Here is a 25173-nt window from a genome sequence, read left to right on the forward strand (position 1 = left end):
CCAGGGTGGTTTAGCTCTACTACTAAGTTGTGGCCCTTTAGTGTCTCAATTGAATGCCACGTAATCAGTGAGGACTCTCCAATTTGGCTAATGGGAACCAAACAGTTCCTAGCTCATGTGAGCTCTGGGGAACTGTTCTATCCATAGCTTCTGGGTGGTTCTTTGCCTAGCCTCTGAGTTTCATCCTATATGTGTGTATCTTAATATCTGTCAAAGACTTGGTGACCCTATGCATGTATGCATATTTTTGGAGTTCTTTTTTTCTGTGTAGCTCTCTCTCCTCCAGAACTTTGTCCTGCAGCTTTTAAGTGCCTCAAACTTCCAGTGTCTGGGGTGGATCTCCATTGTCTTTCTTTTCAGTTTAGGGGAAGAAACATTTATGCCCTGCTTGGAATCCCCCATCCACTCTGTCATCTGGAACGTGCCTCCAGGCAGAAAGAGCACTCTTCAGGCTTACATTTCTGTTTCTCTTCCATCAGGGATGGTAATCCTGTGCTTTCTGGTGTATAATGGCTAAAAATAGGTGTTTCACATATTAACTCCAGTTTTTTGATTGTCTAGGATAGGAGGGTAAATCTGATTCCTGCTACTCTTTTATTGGAAGCCTCAGTCTCTCCCATTTAATATCTATCATAAAATCAGAGGTACCTTGTAGCCTTCTTAATCTTTATGACTTGAAATCTTTTTTTTTTTTTTTAAACAAAGAATGGCCAGTCTTGTGGCAGGAATAGCCCTTGTTTTAGTGACCACTTTTTCCCTCTATAGCTGAGGGATTGTAAACTTTTTATTGTAAAGGACCATCTGGTAAATAGAACATCATCTTGGGTTTTGTGGGTTATATGGTTTCTGTCCCAGCTACTCAGCCCTGCCATTGTAGTGCCAAAGCAGTCATAACCAAGGTATAAATGAATGAATGTGGCTGTGTTCCAATAAAACTTTATGTGGGGACACTGAAATTTGATTTCATATCATTTTCATGTCATGAAATATTAATCTTTTGAATTTTTTAAAAATTCATTTAAAATTATAAAAACTATTCTGTACAAAAACAGATGGCAGATTGGATTTGATCTGTGGGCCATGGTTTGCCAATCTTGCTCTATAGCACATTTAGCATTTGAGGTTACATTCCCAACTTTAGAATCTCTTCTCTTTATATATGTGAAAATTCTTTCAAACAATATTTCCTGAATTGATAGTCATGAATTTTTCTCCTAGGAATTTTCTCTCTATATTGTTTGTTTAGGGATTTACAGTTTTTCAGAGTTGTGTGTTATGCTCTGTTGATATATATCTTACATTGATGATTCCTCTAAATTTGGGGCTTCAGAGTTTTATCATATAAATTGGTCCCTTTAGCATTTGACTTTAAAAATTTGCTATAACAAGGTTGTATATATGCCAGATCTACTTGTTCCTCTTCTGACTTTTCATCACCACTAATTTTAATTTCTTTCTTTTCCCATTCCTGTACATAAATGACCCCATTAAACAGATAACTGGCAGATAAGTAGGAGAAGATGATGATAGAGTCATTACTTTCAGTATCACTTGACCACTTAGAGTGTTTAACCAGTAACTGCATATAAAGTGTCAAGGAGCTTTTTAGGAAAAAGATACTTTAATTTGAACAGATGTCTTTCTGCAAGACTTCATTAGGTGTTCTGAAAAGTGGATAATTGTGGGGTGTTTCCTCCCCACAAACTATTTGGTATCTAGTGGAGGAAGATTATGAGCGAGAATACAAATGCCAGGGCTGTAGTTAAGGCAGAGTGAGAAGCACACACAAAGCTGTCTGTCCTACAGGTGGTATATATGTTCCTTCTGGAAAATCTGGGGGAGCTTTTTAATTAGAAGTGGTGCTATAGCCAGAACTGAATGGATTGGTGGGATCTCAGATGGGAAGGAGACAAGAAGAGAGGTGATGGGAAGGAAGGCTGAGGAGAAGCCTGGGCAAAGACACAGAGTTGGCAGAGTGCAGGGAGTATTCTGGGATTGGAACCTTAATCTAAAAGGATTTTAAGTGCAATGGGAAAAAATAATGATAAAGTAGACTGGGCTCGGGTCGTGGAGAGCTTTAAATAGGATGGCCCTTCTGTATGTGACAGGCATTGCCAAGGATTCTAAACAAGGAGTGCCTGGATCTAGTCTGGTGGTAGTATGTATGACAGCGGTGCAGGTGCGAGGAGGGCTGGTCACTTAAGAGCTTATGGGAGTCATGGAATCTGTCCCTTTCCAATTTGTCTGCCATCACGTTATTGCAGTGACCCGTGAGGTAGTCTTATTTGCATTTTGCCCCCACAAAGCTGTTCTGTAAATACAGCCAAAGGGATCTTTTTTAGGTCATAAATTAAATGTTACACTACTGCTTAAAATCTGTCATCACCTCAGTGCACTTGGACTAATATCCAGATTCCTTACCATAGTGCACAAAGAAAGCCCCCTGCAGGATCTGTCCTCTCCTTGCTTCTCACATTCAGGCTGCTGTACTTTCTTACATACCAGTGTTTCCCAGATCCTTGATTCACTTGACTCTTCCCAACTAGGCATTTCATCCTTTTGCTTTTAATTCAGATGCCACCTGCTCAGAGAGCCCTCTTAGACCAGCCCACTGTCACACCACATAGCTCTGTGTTTACTTGCTGACACATAGGCATCTGTGGAGATTTTGTCTGTCAAAACTAGATCAAACTAGATCTGTACTTGAGTGTCATAGGCTCTGTGAGGGCAGAATCATGTCTGCTGTGTTTACTGCTTTACCCACATTGCCTGGCATGTGCAGAAAAACCATTTGATGAATGAGAAAGGCACACAGACAGCTCTCTAGTGATAGAAAAATCTATGGTGATTGTGACATGCAGGGTGAATCCAGGAGGCATTTGGGAATGGGGATGGGAGCTCAAAAGAAGAGACTAGGGGACTGCAAGTGCAAGTTTGGAATTTATTTATTTTGAGCTGGTGATTGAAGAGGTGGGAGTAGATTGAAGTAGAAAGAGTTAATCTGAGAGAAGATCTAAGGGTAAAACTTTTGGGGGAGATGAACATTTGGGGGTAAAACATTAAAAGGCAGCAGAAAGCCCAGAGAAGCAGCTGGAAACTGGAGAGAACCAGGATACTGTTATCAAAGAATCCAAGGGGATGATGGTCAGAAACTATGAGTGCTGTACAAAGATTGGGGTGGGGGGTGGGGAGTAAGAGGCATCAGTGATTGCATAGACATTGCTGATGATTTTGAAAGTGTTATGTCAGCCATTTGGTTGTGGGAACCAGATTACAGTGGGTGATGGTGTGATTGGAGGGCAAGGAAGCGGAGGAAGTGTGGACTACCATTCTGAGAAATTCTGTGGAAAAATCAGAGGATGATTGGGCGATTATCATGCTTGAATAGGGTTGGATATTAGAGGACTAAGGAGAGCCAGGGCATGGTGCTTAATCACACATAAGCAGGTGTACAGGTCTGGAAGTAGGTATTGTCCCATAGACACTGATTCTCTGGGGAGGTTCAGAGGCTGCCGGTTTGCAGGCTGGCGTCCCTTTCTGACTGGGGAGTGAGGGTGGCATGTAGTGTTGAGCTTCTCAGACTGGGGCGAACAGCCAGTTGGAAAAATTGTTCATCTCCACTGCCGTGGAATGATACTTTTCCTAAATATAATTTTAAAAACCACTGTTAGAAAAAATAATCATACTCTTGGCTATTGTGGCATTGTCAAATTACTGTAAAAGTTTCTGAACCCTTGCTTTCAATTTTTGTGTCTCGTTGTAGGATGGTGACAGTAGGTGGATGTTCTCAGGCTGCATGTCTCTGCGTAGCACTAATGTAGTGAGTAAGGGAGCAGCAGATTCAGGTATTTTTCACAAGTGCTCCTTCTGACTTCCCAGATAGGCTCATGAATTCCAGGTGAAGATCACAGTAGGTAGCTGCTTGCCTCCTAAAAATACAGATGCTACCTTTTTTTTTTTTTTTAAAGAACAAGTACAGACTCTATTTCTATAAACCTCAAGTGTTAAAAAGGAGTCCGTAGTCTTGAATAAGATGTTTGCCTGTTTGCCTTCTGCTAATACTTAAAATTATTTGAAGTAAAGGAAAACTGCTCAAACGCATAGCAGTTAAAATATGAGAACTGTTAACCTAAATATGAGAAATCCTAAAATACGAAAACTATTACCAGTCACTTCTAAAGCCAGGAAGTGGTTAAGAACATATTCTGAATTTCATGAGAATTTAGAGCAATGTGAGAAAATGTTAATGAATGCTATCTTATGTTCAACATTATAAATGTTAAGTGAAAAATCTGAAATTGCATTTTGGCGTGATGAGAGCTGGGTTAGAAGTATTGCGTGTGTATTTTATTTGTCGGGACATTTTCAGTTCGAAGTGACAGAAATGCAAGTCAGGCCAGCTTCAACACAAAGGTGCGCGTTTACTGGTTTGTGAAGAAGTCGGGGGCCAGTGGGGTGAATCAACTGGCATTCGATGACTCCTCCGTCAGCATGCCATCACCACTCGCTCTTAAGATGAGAGAATTGGCTAAACTGGGGAGGTGGGGCTGAGAAATCCTTTAGTGTAAGACTACTTGGGTCAGAACCTGAGCTGGAGAAGGGGAAACACCTGGGCCCCGCTCTCACGGCCCCTCAGGACCACTGCAGTGATTTGAACGCAGGTGCCAGCCGTTGTAGGACTCGTGCTTCTCCGCCCCACCGAGTGCATAAAACCTTCCAAACCAATGGGGATCTAAAGTGGGGATGCCATTATTTAAATCTGACATTTTAGTACAGATCTTTTGCTCACAGATTTCAAAGGATTCAAAATGAATTATCTTCATGCTCATTAGCATTCAGTTGCTAGTTATAGTTGTGCAGCGTCTCCCTCACTTTCAGAAGGGACTAATTAATTTCACTCATTTTCCCCACTTTGGGGCAATATGTAGAATAAGATCAATTATTGTATTATTAGAATTAACAGCACCAAATAACCAAAGAGTGGAATGAATGTGCCTTCCTTGATTCTGCGTTGTAATTAGGAATTAGACATTTATGTTTACTCTTATTTGGAGAGTAGTGTCCATTTCTTTAGGGTATATTTAACTCTGGGGGGAAAGGGGACTAACCATGCAGTCCTGGTACCCTATGATATTTAGCTCCTTTAATCTGCTGCCGGAAACCTGTGGACTGTTAGGTCACAGAGATTGATATGGAGAATTATTGTGTATTAACATTTTATCCATCGATATGACCTGGACTGAGTTTCTGGAGAATTGTAGTCCTATCAGAATGTGTAATGTGCTTTCCCTTCCCAGCAGCAGTATTTAGACTTTGAGTATGCCTAAGACATGTTTAATACACAAAGTTTAAATTATAAACAGCACAGAGTCTTTAATTTTTTCAGTTCTGGGTCTGAAGAAGCCCAGGCTTTATTTTCTATTGCTACAACAGATTTCCTTCAATTACTGGAGTGGCAAGGAAGGTGCCAGGTGAGTGACCCCTTGTCTGCTTGGGGAATAGATCTCTGAACTTACTGTCATCTTCAAATGTGGATGTAAATCGGGTTACAGCTCGTTTGGCATTGGTAAAAATCTGTACAATTATAGCTCCTCTTTATGGGTGGTTTTTACTGGGTGTCTTATGATCTATTTAATATCTCATTTGGAAGTTGAAACAAATTTCATTTTCATAGTAAAAAGTCTTTATTTCCAAAGGTTTGGTTGCCAGGAGAACTATAAACTACCTAACCCAAGACTTTAGTAAGAAAGAGATTTGATGCTTCTTATTAATTCCCCCTTGCAAAAGAACTGTAACACTTAAGTAATAAGAAACAGGTTACACATTCTTGGCCATTAACCAGTGACCTGGTTTTAAGTCTCCAAAATTAAGATTTAAAAATGTGTACCATAGAGACCTGATAAGAACATGAGACACTAGGGTGGCTTGTCCTTAGACTTATTTAGGAGCCACTGATTTAAGGAATTTTGATTCTTCTTGGGTTGAAAATAAGTATGTCTCTAGATGGCTAAGAGTTATGTTGGCTAAGGGGGCAGATTCTGTATCAAGACTTTTTGTCGAAATTAAACTTACTTCTTTATATTCTCCTTTGTGGGGCAGGATAGCAATTCATGTAAGGATTACAAAAATAATATTGGAAACAACTCAAAGTTCCAGAAGACTCAGGGATGTGGTAATCATGGCCCTTCTCCAGTGAGGGAACAAAAACAGTATCTTTTGCTGAAGATGGTTCAGGTAGAGAATAACCGAAAAAGGCTCAACCTTCTGAACACTTAATTTAAAAACACAGCAGACCGACCCAAATGAGTTTTTTATTGAACAGTCTCTGATGTTAAAGAAAATACAGATTCAGGGCTATATCATATATATGTTGTGTTTGGAAATATCTTGACGTGTTTAATGCAAATTCTTAAAGTAGTGTATTCAAAACATTGTATGCATCTCATCCATGATACATATTTGGATTAAGCATAATGAAAACCTGCAACAGAAATGAAACAGTTTTAACAATAAATCAATGAGTAAAAACTGATGTGCTCAGCTCAGTAAAATGTCCTTTTACACGAATTCTTGGTAGTCAGAATCCCTGAATTTGAGGCTTTATGAGTGCTCAGAAGGGGATGGAGAACCACGGCCTTGGCTACGTGTGTATGGGAGGACCAGAGCCCTGGTGTGGAAAGCTGAGGTAAAGTTTGGCTTCCCCCCAGATTTTCCTACCCAGCCTGATTCTGGAATACTCCTTTCTCCCTCGATTTCTGTCTGTCTTGGTCTCTGAAACCCTTTTTCTCTCTACATATAAAACCTTAATTTTTTTTAAAAAACAAACAAAAAAACCCCTTTGAAGTATACATAGTAATTTTGTTGAAGCAATGGCCTGGTGGGATGTGGGCAGACGTTATGTAACTAAAAGATGTTTTCTTGGTAGAACTGGTTTGAAAACTTCAAAGTCTAGATGTGTGTCAGAACATTTTAAAAGTGCAGGTTTGGGACTGCTAGAGAGGCCAGTTTTGCTGCTTTGGCCCTGGTTCTAGTAAGGGTGTATGTCAGAAGGTTTATAAGGCTGGCTTCCCAGGAGAATTGTGCCCCCCCCCCACCAAGAAAAAAAAAAAGCTAGGGAAAAATACTTTCTAGACTTAGTACCTTTTACCTCAGGTAGAAGAATTGGCAACCTTACATTCCATTAAAGCAGCCATCATTTCCTTTCTCTGGGATAGCAGGAACCAATATTAGGGGAGATGAATTTCTGAAAGAAAAGCCGCCCTACATCAGTGCTCTTCACATCTACCAGCTGTGTTTTCCCCACAAGGAGACTTAACAAGGGACCTAAAGTTCCACTAAATGGAAGGACACGGGCGAACAAGAGGTTCCTACAAGAGCAAGCAGGCCGAAGGCAAGAACGAGAGGAAGCTGCGCTCTCCGTCTGGGCAGGGCTGTCTCCTCCCTGCTGTACCCCGAGACCGAGGCATGGAGTCCCTCCCACACCCAGCTGCCTCTCCGCGTGGAGGGCCAGGCTTTTGTTGGTGGCCCAGGTGGATGCTCCAGAGGGACACATTTCTGTCTAGTACAGGGTGGCAGATGCTTCTGTGCTGCAGGAGGGCCAGCGGGGGACGAGGGAGCCCCGCGCAACCTGTGCCTACCAAGCATGGACAGAAAGGATGGCCCTGGCATCCACAAGACTACTGGGCGGGCCGGACCGCAGAAATGAAAACTAGGGTATACGGTTTAAATTGCCTTAAACAACAAGCAAACAGACACTCCAGCCATTGGCGACTGTGCAAATCTAGGGTGCAGCCGTGGAAAACTTACACCCTTGTTAACAAGGGTGAACATTGCACGCTCTGATCTCCTTCTTGTCCTTGCAGCTGGTAAACTGGGAGCTTTTGAACCTCTTCTTGACAGTCATGTAGCGTTCCTGGATCCCGCCGCCACACAGTTTGGTGCATTCCGACCAGGCTGTCCACGGGCGCATCCTACAGCCTGGAAGCATGAGAAGACCTGGTTAGGCTAGTAGAAATTGGGAGACCAAACTGAATGCTGAACTCCAGTATACAGCTGTCAGATTGCCTGGTCTTGGCTTCTTTGCTCTTGTATGAAATGATGGGTTGAGTTACACAATGGTTAGAGAGTCCTTAGGGACCATCAGCCCCTCTGTGACCGAATGCCAGAAATGCCCAGAAGTGCTTTGTAGCATTTCCCATCAAGGGGCAAGAGTCTGTATCTCCACCTCTAGAATCTGAGCTGGGCTCTATGACTTGCTTTGGCCAGTGGGACATGAGGAAACAGGGACATGAGGAAACAGGAAAAACGCTGCTGGGAACACTCCCACCACCAGGTAAGCAAGCCTGGCTAGACTGCTGGAGAGACCATATGGAGAGAGGCTCCAGCCAGCCCTTTGGAGGCCCCAGAAGTACAGGTGAGGCTGGTCTAGACCTTCCAGCTGAGCCAGCCCAAGTCACTGACCCACATAATCATCATCATGATTTTGATGACTTGTGGATGCAGTTAACTACTTTCTCCTAATGCTTTGTTTCCCCTGTACTTGACCTCCTAAATGCTAAGTAAATTCAGGTATAATTTGTTATTTTCCCTACACAGATAAACATGCCTCCCTCAAAGAAAGCTTCCCAGGGGTGCCTGGGAGGCTCAGTCAGTTAGGCATCTGACTCTTGATTTCAGCTCAGGGTCATGAGACTGAGCCCTGCACTCAGTGGGGATCTGCCTGAGGTTCTCTCCCTCTGTGCTGTGCTGCCTCCCCCCTCCCCCTGCCGTCCCGCTCACTATTATGGGCTCTTTCTCTCACTAAACAACAAAAACACAAAACAACTTTCCTGACTCCCAGAGGTAGCTCTCCTAGAAGTGTTTCCATGGCCCTCTGTATTACTCTCGTACAACTAAGCATGTTTGACCCTCCATCCAATACTATGCTAAGTTTCACGGAGAAGACCATGGCACAGCGCCTGCCTGGCACATAGTTGGGCTTAATGAACGTTTGTTGAATGGCTGACCGAGTAGTGTCCAAAGTGCGCCACTCCTTAACAGAGGGGTAAGTGAACTAGCAGGTAGCTCTTCCTATCTGTGTTTTTCTCATTGTCCTTGGTGGAGGTGAAATGTCTTAAGGAAAAGAAAAGGGTAATTTGAGCTGTATCATTTAAAATAGAAACTCAGCATGCCCCTTAACCTTCAGTTTTATATGGCGTCTTCCTCACCCGCTCCAGGAAATCCAAACACCATCGATCAGCCTATATACCCAGGACTGAAACCTGAAATAACTCATTATTTCATCCATTTGCCAATGATACTGCAGTCTTTGCTTGTGGACCAGCTTATTCAACAGTGAATAAGCTGTTATTAAGGCTTTTTTTTTTTTAATGCTAGTGTAGGGGTCACGACCCCTGTGTTTTTCCTGGGCTACAAACACAACTGGCCTCTGTTTTTGCCATCCCCAGGCCATTCAACACAGGTCTATTATTAAAGCCCCTCTTGCTTAGAACCTCCTGCAGAATCAAGGCTCAAATCCTCAGCAGCCCACTGGACTTTTTATGGTTTGGTCCCCACCTCTCCAGCCTGGTTCCCTTGCGCTCTGCTCCATCTGCCTCATGCTCTTTGGCACTTCTGTGCCTTTGTAAGTACTATTCTTGGTGCCTGAGATGCCTTCTTCAACTCGCAAACTCCTGTCAGTTCAAGAGCTGCCCTCCTCTCCCCTGCTTTAATGCTGCCCTGAACGCCAGGCTTGAGAGTGATACCTGGGAACTGCTCGCCATCAGACTCTTCCCGCAACTGCTCGCCCCTCCGGCTCTCTCGGGCCTCCCTCCAGCGCAACTTCTGGATGGATGGGTTTTTCAGGCATTTCCGGATGCGGCACTTTTTTCGCTGCACAGTCTCTGGGCAGGGTGCACCTCCAAACTGAGGCTCCATTTGGATCATCCGTGTTCGAATCATGTGGCCTTTCCCGCAGGACTTGTTACATTCCGACCACTGGGACCACTCGGTGAGCTCACAGTCAATGGCTGGCAAGACACAGATGGGCATGAGTGTATCTCATTCATGTCTGAAACAACATATGGCCATTTACACCTTACTGTGAACATCTCAACACAAGCCTGTGAGAAATGCAGAGAAGGTGCTGTTAGCCCATTTACAGAAGAAACTGAGGCTCCTAGAGCATGCCGACTTCATCCAGCCCACATGGTTGGATAGTGGGGATAATGGTATTTTCCCCATTAGGTTGTGAGGAGAAGAGGAAATAATGCTCCCAGCCCTATTCCGGGTGCACAGTAAGTGTTCAATCTTTCTTCTCCCTTCAGTGCACCCTGTGAATCTATGTTTACATGGGTAGCTGTCTCGGTCAGAACTTCTGGAGCCCCAACTCTGGTGAACTGGGATGAACACGGGGTCAGTCTTAGTTATTAAGAGCCTCAGGCTCATTTAGTTTGGTGGTCTGGGTCTCCTCCAACACCTGACGGAGTCTGGTTAAAACAGCTCAGGAACTGTAGTATGGAACATCCAGGGCAGCCTAGGCTTGTCTGCTCTAGTGCTTGACACTTGGTACCAGTTACATGGTTCAATCCTCAGAGCAACCTAGGAAGTGTTTCCTGTGATTTTACAGGTAAGGGACAGGGGTGCTAAGTCACCTGCTGAAGGTTGTGCAGCCTGTAAGGGGCAAACCTGGGACTTGCACCCAGGCAGGCAGCCTGAGTAAGAACAAGAAAGAGGGAGCATGAAACACCAAGTGCGTTTCAGAAGAAGCCAGAAAACCTCCTAGCAAATGTGTCTTTCTACCTCCTAAAAGAGAAGCTCACTTCGAAGACCAGCCAGAAAAATGAGCTCTCTCTCCTTGGAGGTTAGTGCCCACGAAATACAGCTCATCACAGGGATTGGGGACAAGTTGGGGTTGGGCATCGAGCTTTCCATGGCTCATCTTAGCAAGGCTGCAAACCACAGGAGTCACTGATGTAATGTCCACCCTTGGGTCACAGGTAAATGGTGCCGGGGAGAAGGAATAGAAGAAGCATGGAAAAGCCATGGATCAGGCAATTGTGGAGGTGGGGAGGGCAAGTCCTACGTGATCAGGCATCTGGAGCCCCTGCTAAGTGGTTTCCATCCCACTCTCCATTTTGGACTTCATAGCAGCTTATAGTTGAGGTGCGGTCCCCTCTTGCTATGAAGGACATTGAGAGGTCAATAGCTTTGTTAACACAGAGACCCAAAGCCCATGTTCTTTCTCCCCAGCAGGCAGCTGGGCTATAGGATCTGGCGGTAGGATCTCCACCCAGTGCTAGGTAACTGGAGAACTGGGTTGAGGGTGCTGGGAGGGGGGCACCGGGAGCTCCAGGACTTACGGCATTCAGGCAGCATGCACTTTTCCACTTGCTCTAGCTCCTCGTTACAGTCCCCAAGTTCAGCCAGAGACTTGAGCATCCGCTGGCGGGTCCTCATGCCCTTCCCACAGGTCACACTGCAGTCACTCCACTCCGACCATGGGGACAGCAAGCAGGGGATGGTATCTAGGCCAAGAGCCACGGGTTGCCTCTGAGAACAGGCTCTTTTGACTTTCTTTGATCTCCTGTCTCCCCTACCCTCTGTCTCCCACTCTTGGGAGACAGACTCCCACTTGGAGTCAAGTGAAATGGTCTGATGGCTTCAGGTAACCCAAATGAGCAAGAAATGGTTCAGCTTCTTGTCACTCTCCTGCCTCTCCCCTGGGGGTCAGGACGTCAGCTGTAATTCAGTAATATGAATACACAAGTCCCCCCCCGAAACACGACCCAACCCCCAAGAGCCATGCAATACATTTTTGTACACTTGCTGAAATCCCTAGGATGTCCATGTACTTGTGTGCATGTGTATGCTTGTGTGATGTGTGGGCCTGTGTACTTGTACATTTGTGCATAGAGCAGGGGCTGTGAGGCTAGGCAAGTCCAATACAGAACAAGAGTGGGGGCCTAGGCCCTGAGGACTGGCTGTCCTCCCTGAATATTACTATACCCCCACCCTCCGCACCCAAGACACTCTGGGGTTCTATAAAACTCAGCCGCAGAGGCCGGCAGCTTGCCATCTCAGCATTGCTCAGGATGTCCCTCAAGGGAGGCCCCTCCGGGTCTCCTTCATGGCCCTTATCTTGCAAGGACAGTGGGCCACATTTTCTCCCAGCACCCTCCCAGCCTCTGGCCTTGTTTCTGGGGTTAGTAGGGGTGCTGTGATCCTCCACGCCGCCCCCAGCCCCTGCCCCACACCCACTCACGACACTCGGGCATCATGCACTTCTCTGCCTGGGATGTCTCGGCCTTGCACATGGAGCCGTCCGCCGGGCTCATCTTGACCATGCGGTGCCTCTTCTTCATGCCCATCCCGCAGGTGGCGCTGCACTCATCCCACTCGCCCCACTCGGTCATCAGGCAGCTGCTGGGAGCTGAGAGGCCAGCCCAGTTGGAACCGCATCCGGCCTCCGGCCTCGGCGGGAGCACCGCCCCACCCCCACTTGCTGGGCGCCCCCTACTCACAGCACTCCTCGTTGACCGTGCACTTCTCCGTCTCCTCAGTGGGCAGCGTGCACACAGAGCCGTCCTCGGGGAACTGCTTCACATACCTCTCCCGGGACCGCATGCCCATGCCGCAGGAGATGCTGCAGGGTGACCAGGTGATCCACTCGGACATGGTGCAGGTGGAGCCGTCTGCAACACACCAGCAGACGCTGCAGCCTGTGCGCCCAACTCCCCAGGGCAGCAATCGACAAGGAACTGGTGACTTTTTCCCACTGCATATTCTTGCCTCTTTTGCCTAAGTTTAATTCACCATATAGTTGTGGGTTTGTTTCTGGGTTTTCTGTGCTGTTCCGCTAATCTATAGGTCTATTTTTGTGCTAATACATGGTTTTGGAGGGGGAAAAGGCAGTCTCTTCAACAAATGGTATTGGGAAAACTGGAGAGCTGCCAGCAAAAGAATGGAGCTGGATCCTTTTCTTACACCATACACAAAAATAAACTCAAAATAGGGATCTAAATGTGAGACCGGAAAGAGAGCACAGGCAGTAATTTCTGATATCGGCCATAGCAACATTTTTCTAGATAGGTCTCCTGAGGCAAGAGTTAAGAGCAAAAATAAACTATTGGGACTACGTTAAAATAGAAGCTTCCGCACAGCAAAGGAAACAACAAAACAAACAGGCAGCTTACAGATTGGGAGAAGATATTTGCAAATGACCTCAAATAAAAGTATCCAAAATATATAAAGAACTTGTAAAACTCAACCCCCACCCCGAGTAATCCAATTAAAAAATGGCCAGAAGACAGGAACAGACATTTCTCCAAGATGACATACAGATGGCCAACAGACACAAGGAAAGACTTACCATGGGAATGTAAATCAAAACTAAAATGAGCTATTACCTCACACCTATCAGAATGGCTAAAATCAAAAACACAAGAAACAAGTGTTGGCAAGGATGTGGAGAGAAAGGAACCCTTGTAAAACGTTGATGGGAAATGCAAGCTGGTGCAACCACTATGCAAGACAGTATAGAGGCTCGTGAAATAGAATTATTGTAGGGTCCAGTAATCACACTACTGAGTATCCAAATACAAAAACACTAACTTGAAAGGATATACGCACTCCTATATGAATTGTAGCATTATTTACAATAGCCAGATTACGGGAGCAGTGTTAAGTGTCCATCACTTGCTGAATGGATAAAGAAGATGGGGGGTATGTATATAATGGAATATTATTTATCCCTATGACAGACTGAAATCTTGCCAGTTGCAACAACATGGACGGTGCCAGGGAGTATAATGCTAAGTGAAATAAGACAGATCCCATGGGATTTCATCACTCAGTGCGGAATTTCAGAAACAAAAACGAAAGGAGTCTTTTTTGGTTTGCCTCAACTACAGAGAAACCAATAGTCATTAGAGGGGAGGGGGATTAAGAGTACTTATGACGAGCACTGAGGAATGTACAGAATCATTGAATCATTGTATTGTACACCCGAAACTAATGTAACGCTCTATGTTAAATATCCTGGAAGTAAACCTGAAAAAAGAATTGGGTGGCATTGAAGGAGAGTTAGCAGTTGAGGATGGAAGGGAACTTAAAAGGTAGATACATCTTGAAACCAGGAATTATTCTCTGAGATGACATCCCCACTTTCCAGACGCATGGGCCACTCAAGATTACTCCTTATTCCATGACAATGCATTTGAAAGCTGCTTGAATGGATACAAGAATGTTTTATTATACATCAAGTAAAATTTAAGATAAATCATAATCTCAAATCCTACCTGTAGATAATCTAGGATGTATCCTACACCTAAGACCATTAAATAAAATGAAAAATTCCCTTCTTCAGTCACTAACTGCATTTTAAGTACACAGTAGCCATGTGTGATTAGTGGCTACCATTTTGGACAATACAGAACTCCTTCATCACAGAAACTTCTTCTGGACAGTGCTAGAAAGATATTCTATATATTCTGAGATACCGTGTAAGCTCCTTTGCTCTGAGGAACCAGAGATTTTATAGTTCTTGTCTAAAGCTGCCAGTTCCCGGTCTAGAAGAATGGATGAGAATTTGGTTCCTGAGGGTAAAGATTGTGACTGGCTTTTGGACATAGAGACCTGAGGACGGACACTGGATGGATCTGTACCCAACCAGCAGATTACGCTCCGTGACCACAGACCTCTCATTGCCTCTACTGAGGCTGGTTACAATGGGGAGAAAATGGTGGGATGGAGCAGGAATGTCTGTGTGTGCTAGAGGAAGAACGAGGAAGGCAGTATAACCAGCCTTCTCTGTTGATATCTTGGGCTGTATGTGCATTGGCTCCTATCCTGGTGTTAGCAAAGGCCATCGTCATGGAGGAGATACTCTGGATGTTGGTGGAAAAGATAATCAGAGCTCTCGGCATGGCCTGGTAGGCCTGCCTCCAAGTAGTGGTGGGGTGCTGCTCCTGGTGGGAACACAGGTGTGTGTGTCGGCCCGCTTGTTCTTAAAAAGCACTTATTCATATGGATAAAGGTGTACGTACTAAATGCTTTGAAAGCTTAATGGTATGTTCTGAAGTTAAAAGGATGTGTAAGACCTGGATCTTGTTCTACTTTAGAAAGAGATGGGCACAATAATTCCAGGTATGGAAAGTATGATAAAGGCAAGCCCGCCCACGGAATTGAACATAAAAGGAGGGAAAAAAACCTCTTCTTGGAGTTGAGGGGTGTGTGTGTGTGTGTGAAGATTTCACCCAAAGGGCACATCTGGGTATACTTTTGTTGGGTAAAGGATATCTGCATTTAAGGTGAAGGGAAAGCTGATGCAAACACCCCTGTATAGAGTGTTCACATACATGGTATTGGGAGACGGAGCTAAAAAGAAGGATTGAGTGTGAGTCCAGCCTGCATATGTCTGCAGCTGTCATTAGCACATGTGTGATGTCTACACGTGGTTGTTTAACCTATGAGCAGTGCTGGTGGTATGCGTAGTAAGATGTCCCTGCTGGAACCCACATGTTAGACCCAAAGGCAAGGCTACCTAAAGGCAGCATGTATGTACCACCGAACAAGAACATTATGTTCCAGAGTCAGAGTGGTTAGGGGTACAGGTCTTGACAAGCCCTAGGTCAGGCTTTCCAGGACCTGGCAAGAGATTACCCCAGGAAGGGGAATCAGTCACCCCCCACCTGAGTATCTACTAACAGGAAGAGCTCCCTCCACTCTTCTGGTGTCCACCCCCCCCCCCCCGCAGCCACCCCAAATGGCTGTCCACAGGTGCCTTTATTGACACTGTAACTAACATTCACTGTGTGGCTGTGTGGCAGCGTGCTCCTTTTCCCCAGTCTCTACCCTGGCTCTCTGCGGGACTGTTTTCCTAGTAAATGAAGCTGAGGATTTTGCATGTGGGCAAGAGGGAGCCACAATTTTTCAGCTGGGGAGTGACGTGATCGGATCTTTGTAAAAGATCCCTCTGGTGGTGGCCTGGAAGGTGGGCAGCAGCCTGGGATGGAGGAGGGGTCTGATGATGAGGCCTGGCCTAGAGGGCTGGCCCAGAGAAGTAGGAAGAAACCAAGATGTAGTTGCTACAGTAAGATGTACATTTGTGTAGTTGTAGAGTTCCTTCCGAACGTCCAGAGGGGTCTCTGCTTCCTTCCTATTCTAACCACTCCCCAAATAATCAAGTGAAGAAAGTAACTGGGTGTGGGCCCGAGAGAACGCTATCTGGCTTTGAGTGGGATAGGTTCTGGAGAGCATGTACACTGGGCACAAAAAGCAGGCACAATCACAGAAATGGGAAAAAAAATCTATCCTAAAATTCATAGGGAGTCTTAAGGGCCCCTGAATAATCGAAATAACCTTGAAAAAGAACAAAGGTGTAAGATTCATACTTCCTACAAAAATTTACTACAAAGCTACAGTAATCAAAACCGAGTGGTACTGGCCTAGGGACAGACGTAGAGACCAATGGACAGAGAGCAAGACTAGAAACAAAGTCTCACATAAATCGGCAAATAATTTGACAAGGGTGCCAAGACCATTCAATAGAGGAAGGACAGTCTTTCCAGTAGACAGTGCTAGGAAATCTGGGTATCCACCTACGTAAGAATGAGGGTAGACTTTTACCTAAGATCATATTCCAAAATTACCTTGAAATGGATCAGAGACCTAAACATCAGAGCTAATACTGTAAATCTCTTAGGAGAAAACACAGGGCAAAACCCTCATGACGTTGAATTTAGCAGTAATTTCTTGGACAGGACACCAAAGGCATAGCAACCAAAGAGCCAAACCAGATTCCATGAAAATTTGGAACTTGTTCAATAGGACGGGGTCAAAAGTAAACGGGTAACTTAAGGGAGGAGAGAAAATATCTGCAATTCTGATAAGGGATTAATATCTAGAACACATGGGGATGGAAGGGTTCACTCCCCTCCGAAGTGCCTCTCAAAGGCATGAATGGCAATAAACCAGCGTGGGAGTACAGGCCGGAGGGGTATTTAGGACCACCCCCAGAGGAGCCGGAGGGTGAATGACCTGCACTGGATGAGCTTCCTTCAGTTACCCTCGGCTTGGAAGTGGTTTTCTTCCTGCCATAAACCAGCCTTTGGGCTCCCTATTGCCCCACATGGCACCTCTGAGATAGTTAATCCAGTCCAGGTGGAGAGAGCGAGTGGGCCCTGCAAAGAAGGTGGCTGACCTCTGCACAGCTGGCAGCTCAGCGCCATTCTGGAGCTTGAGCCATCATGATGGAGGTGGCACAAGCTCATAGCTCGAGCCTGATCACTGAGCAGATGCAGAGAGAGTTCTTGCCATCAGCCCAGAGGCCCTGACACAGGAAGAAGGTGCTCGAACTCAGGTGGAAGTGAGACATGAGGGTCCACAAATGACACAGAATTAGGGCACCGGCTCTAGATCCAGTGTTGGCCTGTTTCTTACAAAGAGACTGGAGTTAAGGCCCAGAAGCAGGCTGCTTGTTCCATTTGTGATTTGTAGTAAGATGTTTGCTAGCTCTTTAGTGACTGATGTATAATTGATCCCGTGGCTGGGGAGGGAGTTGGGGAGACAATCAAGAATTCTTCTGGGGGCACCAGGATGGCTCAGTGGATGAGCATCTGCCGTTGGCTCAGGTCGTGATCCTGGGGTCTGGGGATCGAGTCCCCGCAGGGAGCCTGCTTCTCCCTCTGCCTGTGTCTCTGTCTCTCATGAATAAATAAAATATTAAAAAAAAATCTTTTGCTGTCCTAAGACCTATAGGTTTTTAGAGCCCTCAAGACATTGTTGGAGATGGGGTCTTCCCTAGTGGTCACCACCAGCCACTAGAGTCCAGGGCCTGGTGCCCTCCTAGGGACACTATGTGGGGCTGGCAAGGCAGTAGCACATCCCTTCCTCTGGCTCGGACAGCTGCTCGTGCCCCTGGGCCGCGTCCTCACCTTCATCGCTGCAGCCCGGGCCCATGCAGGGCTGGAAGTCTTGAGTGTCTGGGCAGGGGACACTGAGGTCCAGCTGCGCCTTCAGCATGCGTTGCCGCATCCTCTTGCCTTTGTCACAGGTGGAGGAGCTGCAGGCGGACCACGGGGACCAGTTGGAGTAGATGCAGGTTTCGGGAGTGTCATCTGGAAAGAGTATGTGACAGGTTTTCCCTGGGAGCCTGTGGACCCTGGGGCTGGCTCTGTCACTGCACAAGCTCACTTGGGGATAAGAATATCGCTGCCGGCTGACCTGCCTCAGCAAACCCGGGTATTCTCGGGGTGGAAGCAGCTATTCACATGCCTGTAAAAATTCTAGTTTAATTGTTCCCGTAATATCTAAACAACAGAGAAGATCCTTTACTACCCCTTCCCCTCAACCCATGAGGAGCTTTTCGTGTCAATCCCTCTCCTTGGCAGGCATAGCACAGGCCATGTTGTTGTTTCATCGTCTCAGTGACCCTATACACAGGTGTCCTGTAAGGGAGCGGTGTTCACAGAGCACGTACTACACACTGACGTCATTCCAAGAACTTCACATGTTTTATCCCACTGGATTCTTAAAACAACTCTCAATGAGGCAGGTGCTGTCATTATCCCCATTATACAGGTAGGACACCATGGTGGGATGTGAGCTGCTTACCCAAGGTCACAGGAAGAGGCTTGGTTGTGTGGCTCCAGATCCCATGAGAAAACAAGCTCAAGCCCTGGCTTTGCCACAGCCTCTTGACTGTAGGATCTGGGCCTCCCTTCCTCGCTGGGCAAGTGGACACGTCCACGCCTGCCTCACAGGCCAGTGCCCCAAAGCAGAGAGCGCTGGGGACACTCTGACCCCACGCAAAGGCCCGATACCTAGGAACACATACTCCGATATCCTACTTACTCCAACTCCCTTATACGTGGTGCTGAGTCTTGGCCTTATTTCGGATTATCTTCCATGTACAAGTCCTCAAGGATGAACTTACCAAGTCAAAGGACACTATAGTTCCGCAGCTCTCAAAACCTCTTAGAAAATGGCTCTCCCAAAAGGTATTGCTAGTTCACTTTGGTACCTGCAGCAAGGGACAACTACATACCTTCATCTTTCTCTTCTGGAGCCAGATCCGCTACGATATCATCGACATTATCAGGCACAATATTGCATTGTTCCCCCTGCAAAAGGAATTTGACTTGGAGGGCTCACTTTAAAGAATGGCATGTGTGGGGGGCCAGAGGAAGGAGGACATAAAATCGGATGCCCGCCCCGTGAACAGATCCCAGGCCGTGATAGAATTCTGAGCCAACATTCACAATCAGACCGAAAGATATGGCAAGAAAGCCACAGCCTCCCAGTCCCTGGCCCGTGGCAGACATTAGTAATCAACTATGGAACTCACAACGAAACCTGTTTGTCTGGATCGAATCATTCAACTGATGAATGATTCGATCATCTTACTCTTATGTTTATTTTGCTCATTTACATCTTATGAATAATTTGCAATGCTTATACGCCTCGGGTGGTCCAGAATTTCTGGAATATGCAAGGGACCCCATAATTCTAGAGCAGAAGAGGGTACAGTCTGCTTATAGTCCCTGTGGGAAGAGTCTGTCCCAGGGTGAGCTCTATCTACTTCTACCTTCCGGGCGATTCTCTCGATGACAACTCTGGCCACTTGAGTGATGGACCCTCCCTCTGGATCGTAAAAAGGACTCTGAGGATGGTCCAGGCTGGTCAGGGGCCGGATTTTCTCCTGGGGAATTGTGGGCTTGTTGGGTGACTGTGGAGGGTGGAAAACAACACAGTTAAGGAGTGTGGGGAGCAAAACAAACAAACAAACACACACACACACACACAAGCAATCTGACTGTAATATGATCAGAACAAAAGCCCTGATAGGGATTCACAACAGCTGTAACTACTACTGATGTTCATGCAATTCTATGCACGCCGAACGTCGTCCAAGGAAGTTGGTGGCCTGTACTTTCAGATTCTCCCGGGCACGCAGGATTACATCCTGATGAAGAAAAAGTTTCAGAGAGGCCATCCCAGCTAGGAAACAGCTGAAGCAGGCTGGCCTGAATCCAGAGCTCTTCCTGCTACACCAGGTGTTGGCAAACTCGTCTGGAGAGGGTCGGATGGGAATTATTTTAAGGCTTTGTGGACCCTCCGGAGTCTGCTACCATGACTCAATTCAGCGGCTGCAGTGACAAAACAGCCCCAGACAACATGTCATTGAATGGGGGCAGCTGGGCTGAAAACCGTACTTACGAATCAGGTTGGTTGCCCCGACTTGGCCCACGAACCACGGTTTACCCACGTCTATTCTAGATGGTCCCTGGCCCTGGTTTTCTGATGGCTTCAGACTGCAGTGCAGTTGGTGTGCTATGGCTGAGAAATTTTAACATTGAGGACGGAATCCAAAGTCCTTAACCTGGCTGGCTGGAAACCTCCAGAATCTGGCCCAGCCTAAGGTACGTACGTCAACTTCCGTTGTTCCCCACTATCACCCCTTCTTTTGCTTTTTTTTTTTTTTTTTTTTTTTGCTTCTGTGCCTGTTTCCTGCTGTTCCCTTGCTCACCTAGGAACTACTCTTCAGCAGATTCCTTCTCCGTGGCCTCGTGGCCAGCTGTGTGGGTCCTACTGCACGTGGTGCGTGAGGGTGAGACGCCCGCCTGCCCGGGCACACTGTGAGCTCAGCTACATCATGAGCGTCCAGGCCTCCCCCAGCGCAGTGGGCACAGAGGAAGCACCCAGGAAGGACTGTCGTCAGCACTGCAGGTGCACACCCACCTCATAGGTCACTCCGCTGTCGGTGCCAGCGTCCCAGGGGATCAGGTCTTGTACCACCTTCTGGACCCAGCCACACTCCTTGGTGCACAGATCCTCCGCAGACAGACCCACGTTCCAGTCGGGGCTGGGGCCCATCATGGTCAGGAAGGACATCAAGTGGCGCGTCCTGTCCACGGAAAATTCAGCCGAGGGTGCTGCTCTCCTGGAAACCAAATACATGACATTAGGGGCTCTGGGAGTGCACACTCTGAGGGACAAGTGGCCAGACCACAGCTAAAGGAGGAGAGGACAGAAGGAAGGTCTTCCTTGGTCTTCCACCGATCTCCGCCTTTGGCCCGTTTTACACCCTTTACTGTCCAGAGCCCATCATCCCCTGGCCACGTAAGGGGAGAACCACTGCTGCCACCCTACCCAGTTTCAGGGCACTCCGAGCACTGGCTGGTTCCTCTGTGCTTACGGTTCGGCTCTCCCTGGAGGGGGGGTGCTGGGCAAGTAGGGCTTTTGTCTGTCTGATTCGTGGCTGCATTTCCAGCACCTACAACAGCGCCTGGCACAGAGTGGATGCTCAGGAAAAGTGTCTGAATAAGTGGGTGAGCAAATATCCCGTGTTACTGTACCTGAACTCAACGCTCACCGGCCTGATGCCCAGCCCGGGTCCTGATGCGGATCACGGGGACATGGGCGGGGGGCGGCAGGGAGAGGGTTTGCAAGGCAGCCAGGGGAGGAGATGGGAGGGCGGGTCCACCTCCCCCGACGAGGACAGCCAGGGGACTAGGAAGCCGAATGGAAAAGGTCCAGGTGAGGAGTCGTGGCTGAGCTTACTGGTCTGCAGCTGGGTTCAGCCTCCTTGTGCCCCTTGGTTACTGGTTCCAGTCCCCACCGTCCTTTGATCGGTCCTCATGCTTGGGGGACTGAGGACGCTGACTGCTGAGTGACTTCCTGCTGAGATGGGGCGAGGGCCCGAGTTAGAGGAGTGCGAGCGTCCACAGGCCGTTAGAGCCCTTCATCAGCTCCAGGGGGGAGCCCAGCGTCCTGCCTTATTACCAAGCTGCGTGCACCTTGGTTATTAGTGCTTGGCCCTACTTTCCCGAGGGCCTTCGGGGAGGTCTGTTGCAGCCGAGCCATCAGAGTTCTTGAGGGCAGCGCCCCCGACTCGCAGCTGCAGGTCTGCCAGGTTCTCGCCGCGCCCAGCGCGCTCCCTGCAAGGTTCTCCCTGCTGACAGGCAGTGGGGGCCTGCAGATTCTCAGAGTTCGGGTGGGAGGAACCCCCGGGTCCATTCCCTTGGGTTTCATTGAAGAATGGGTGGTGTGCAGCAGCTCACAGCCCCCTGCCTGGACGGGGAGGCCGGAGCTGGCCCTCGGGGGCTCACCCTGCACGTCTCTGGGGACACCAAGTCTCCAGGATTGAGGGGCATGAGGCCACATCCATGGGGCACACCAGCCTACTGGGAGTGAGCTTACCCTACTGGGTGTACCCAGTAATATCCAACTCCCTCACATGAGCCCCATCAAGAACTCCTAAGTCTTGAAAAGGGTATAGAAAGAGTCTTCCATGGAACATTTCATAGAGGCGTAAATCAAGCCCACCTGTAGGGCCCCTCCTACCCAGAGCAGAGCAGCCAGCAAGGCTTTTTTTTTCCCAAGTTAGTTTCTTCTCGTATCTTTGCCAAAGTTCCAGTTGGCTGGGGTCTCCAGGAAATATGTATCTCCATTGAACACCCAAGGCATTGGGCACCGCTTGGGTGACTTTGGCCACAAATGCAGCCCCACGGTCGTCTGAATTGTTAGTGGCGACCCAGACCTAGGAATGATGTCGCTTAGAAGTGTTCTGACAACTTCTGAGGCCTTCTCTGAATGGCGTGGGAAAGCATCAGCCCAACTTGCCTCTAGAAATACCGGCAAATACTGAAAACTACCTGTTGTTTTTGGCGTCACGGTAAAGTCCACCTGCCAATCTTCTCCAGGTTCAGTGCCTAGAACTTCATAAGGGATTAGACAAAGTTCTAAGGTGTTTTTTTTTTTCTTTTCCAACTCTTTTGGGGCAAGTTTTGCAATGGAGATAATATGAACTTATCTGACTTTCAGTTACAGGCGGAACAAAAGTCTTGTATTGAATGTGTTTAATTCTAAGCAGATGTCCATTTTAATTAAACCAGCAACCTTAAATTAGCTTTAATACTGAATATTTTCAGTATATTTTATGGATGAGGAAACCCAGGCTCAGAGGGTTATGTTTCGGCAACGCGTCCAAAGTCACACAGTTAAGTGGCAGACGGAGACCATGACCCAAGGCAACGTTAGCTCAAGATCAGTGTTCTTTTCGTCATCAGTTTCAAGTTCCTGCTCTCTGTCCCGTTTTCCACTCTACTGAGATCTACATTGTGCCACAGGAGGGCTGCACTGTCCTCACGGGGTTGCCTCCAGCAAGGCCCTGGGATCAGGGCTCCCACGAACTCACAGCTGGTTCCCTGGCCACGTCCTCCAGTTGGTGAGCAAGGACCCAGCTGCAGCACCACAGGCCTTTGCTTGACAACCCCCAAGCCACAAGGGGTGATTCTTCAACCTCCGTCTCAAGCTGCTAAGAAGAGGTCTTACGCGTGGCCAGGGCTGGGTGAGGTCAGGGGTGGTGACCCACCAGGGGGCTGGGGAAGGAAGAGTTCCACTCACTCAGCACACACCTGGTGGCCGACCGGAGTGATTTTATCTCCCACCCCCATGACAATCGTGTGGGGTTAGAATTATTATCCCGTTTTGTAGAGAAGCAAGCAAGTGTGTAAAGGTTAATGGACCTAGAGACACAGCTGGTAGGGGCTGAGGTTTAAAGGCAGCTCTGGCTGACTCTGTATCCCCAGCCTGCTAATGGTGGGGAATCCTTGGCTGGGGACCAACCCGTCTGCTCAGTCCAGCTGCAGCTGGTGCACCTCAGCTGTGTGGGAGTCCCTGTGTGCCTCTGTGGAGACCAGCTGCTTCTGGCTGCCCTCACCTGTCCCCAAAAGCAATGACCCAAGACCTAGTTAGGCCTTGTGGAACTGGCCCCTTTGGGCTCTGGAAGGCCAGACGGGGTCACGCAATGAGCAGAGAGGAACGGAAGCCTGGGTGTGCATCCTGGCACGCTCCCTCTTTTGGCTGCGTATCCTCGGGCAAATTACCAAAGCATTCTGTGCCTCAGTGTCCCAGTCTATAAAATGATGGCCTCCATATGTCTACTCCAAAGTTTTAGTGGGTTTAATGTGTTTAATTTAACTTGCATACAGTACTTAGTCCAGTGCCTGGCTCTGGAGCTCTTAGAACTATATTGAGAGAAGCCGTGTAGGGCATACAGAGCTCGGACAAGAGAGGCGAGGAGGAGGGAGGCCTTCTCGAGTAGACTTTACCTTGTAGCCTGCTGCCAGTCTAGGTTCCAGCACATGAGTGGGCGGAAGGGCCTGGCCTGAGCCCTGGCTTTGGCATCAGCAGCTCAGCGAGGCCTGGTGTCGCCTTCCTGTCCAGGCGCCTGCCTCCCACCCCACCCGCTGCCCTGTGCCCTGGCCAGGCCAGCCTGGCTGCAGGTGCCTGTGCACTTGCATCTGCTGCCAAACTCATCTTCCGTGGTTTGCACAGTGTGGTCCCCTGGCAACTTGTTAGAAACGCAAAATTATTGAGCCCCACCCCAGATTTACTCAATGAGAGACTCTGGGGTAGGACCTGGCTTTCTAGTTTACCAACCCCTCCAGGTGATGCTAATGCACCTTCAGGTTGAGAATCGTAGGTTTACTCATCTTTCAAACCTCAGGTCAGGAGCCACCTCGTCCTGGAGCCTTTCTGATCTGAGGCCAGTGGCCGTGGCCTGTGTTTCCACACGCTCCGAAGCTCTCTCGAGCTGTGCCCAAGGGCTGATTGACATCACTGTCACATGAGGTCTTCCACTTGTAGGCCGGGAGCTCCCTGAAGGCAGGCACCCTAAGCTTCACCCCAGGACCCAGGTGCCCCGCGGGAGTGTGGGAGGACGTGAGCTCCACGGAAGTCCCTCACCTGTCTCAGGTTCTTCGTCTGCCACCCCCTACCTTGGGGTTGCTGCGAGGCTGCAATGAGATGCTTTTTGAGGAAGCCTTTACAAACTGCTAACGCCCCGCACCTCCGTAGTGGGCTCTGCAGTTAGGCACAAATTGGGGGATTTCATCTTCTTTTCCCAGGTGTGCGGTTACTGGCATGTCAGTGAGTGGTTTTAGCAGCTTCTTTTTGTTTTTGATTTTTTTTTAAGATATTTATTTCACAGAGAGAGCGTGCGTGAGCAGGGGGAGCAGCGGGCCGAGGGAGAGGGAGATGCAGGCTCCCCACTGAGCAGGAAGCCCGATGCAGGGCTCGATCCCAGGACCCTGGGATCATGACCCGAGCTGAAGGCAGGTGCTTAACTGACTGAGCCACCCAGGCACCCCAGCAGCTTCTTTAAAGACCTGGCTTCTCTAAGAACTGCTG

General features: G+C 47.8%; 1 protein-coding gene across 4 annotated transcripts in view; it reads right to left on the minus strand.

Moving 5' to 3' along the window:
* Nucleotides 1-6292: 6292 nt before the first annotated feature.
* SPON1 (spondin 1) overlaps nucleotides 6293-25173 on the minus strand; it is a 251437-nt gene continuing 232556 nt past the window's right edge. Inside the window, exons 8-18 of one of the 4 annotated variants that reach the window (XR_008663460.1) lie at nucleotides 20719-20920; nucleotides 19565-19705; nucleotides 19025-19100; nucleotides 17913-18095; nucleotides 12501-12671; nucleotides 12242-12409; nucleotides 11340-11504; nucleotides 9744-10007; nucleotides 7807-7977; nucleotides 7141-7243; nucleotides 6293-6481 (exon numbers count right to left, since the gene is read on the minus strand). Coding sequence is in view for 2 of the 4 variants with exons in the window: in XM_055317861.1 (XP_055173836.1) it covers nucleotides 7814-7977; nucleotides 9744-10007; nucleotides 11340-11504; nucleotides 12242-12409; nucleotides 12501-12671; nucleotides 17913-18095; nucleotides 19025-19100; nucleotides 19565-19705; nucleotides 20719-20920 (1534 nt within the window). In the remaining 2 variants the exon portion in view is untranslated. Of the gene's footprint in view, nucleotides 7978-9743; nucleotides 10008-11339; nucleotides 11505-12241; nucleotides 12410-12500; nucleotides 12672-17912; nucleotides 18096-19024; nucleotides 19101-19564; nucleotides 19706-20718; nucleotides 20921-25173 lie in introns of all 4 variants that reach the window. The other 3 variants (XR_008663459.1, XM_055317861.1, XM_055317860.1) reach the window with 3 other exon arrangements.

The sequence above is a fragment of the Nyctereutes procyonoides genome, unplaced genomic scaffold, assembly GCF_905146905.1.
Source record: "Nyctereutes procyonoides isolate TBG_1078 unplaced genomic scaffold, NYPRO_anot_genome, whole genome shotgun sequence".
NCBI lineage: Eukaryota > Metazoa > Chordata > Mammalia > Carnivora > Canidae > Nyctereutes > Nyctereutes procyonoides.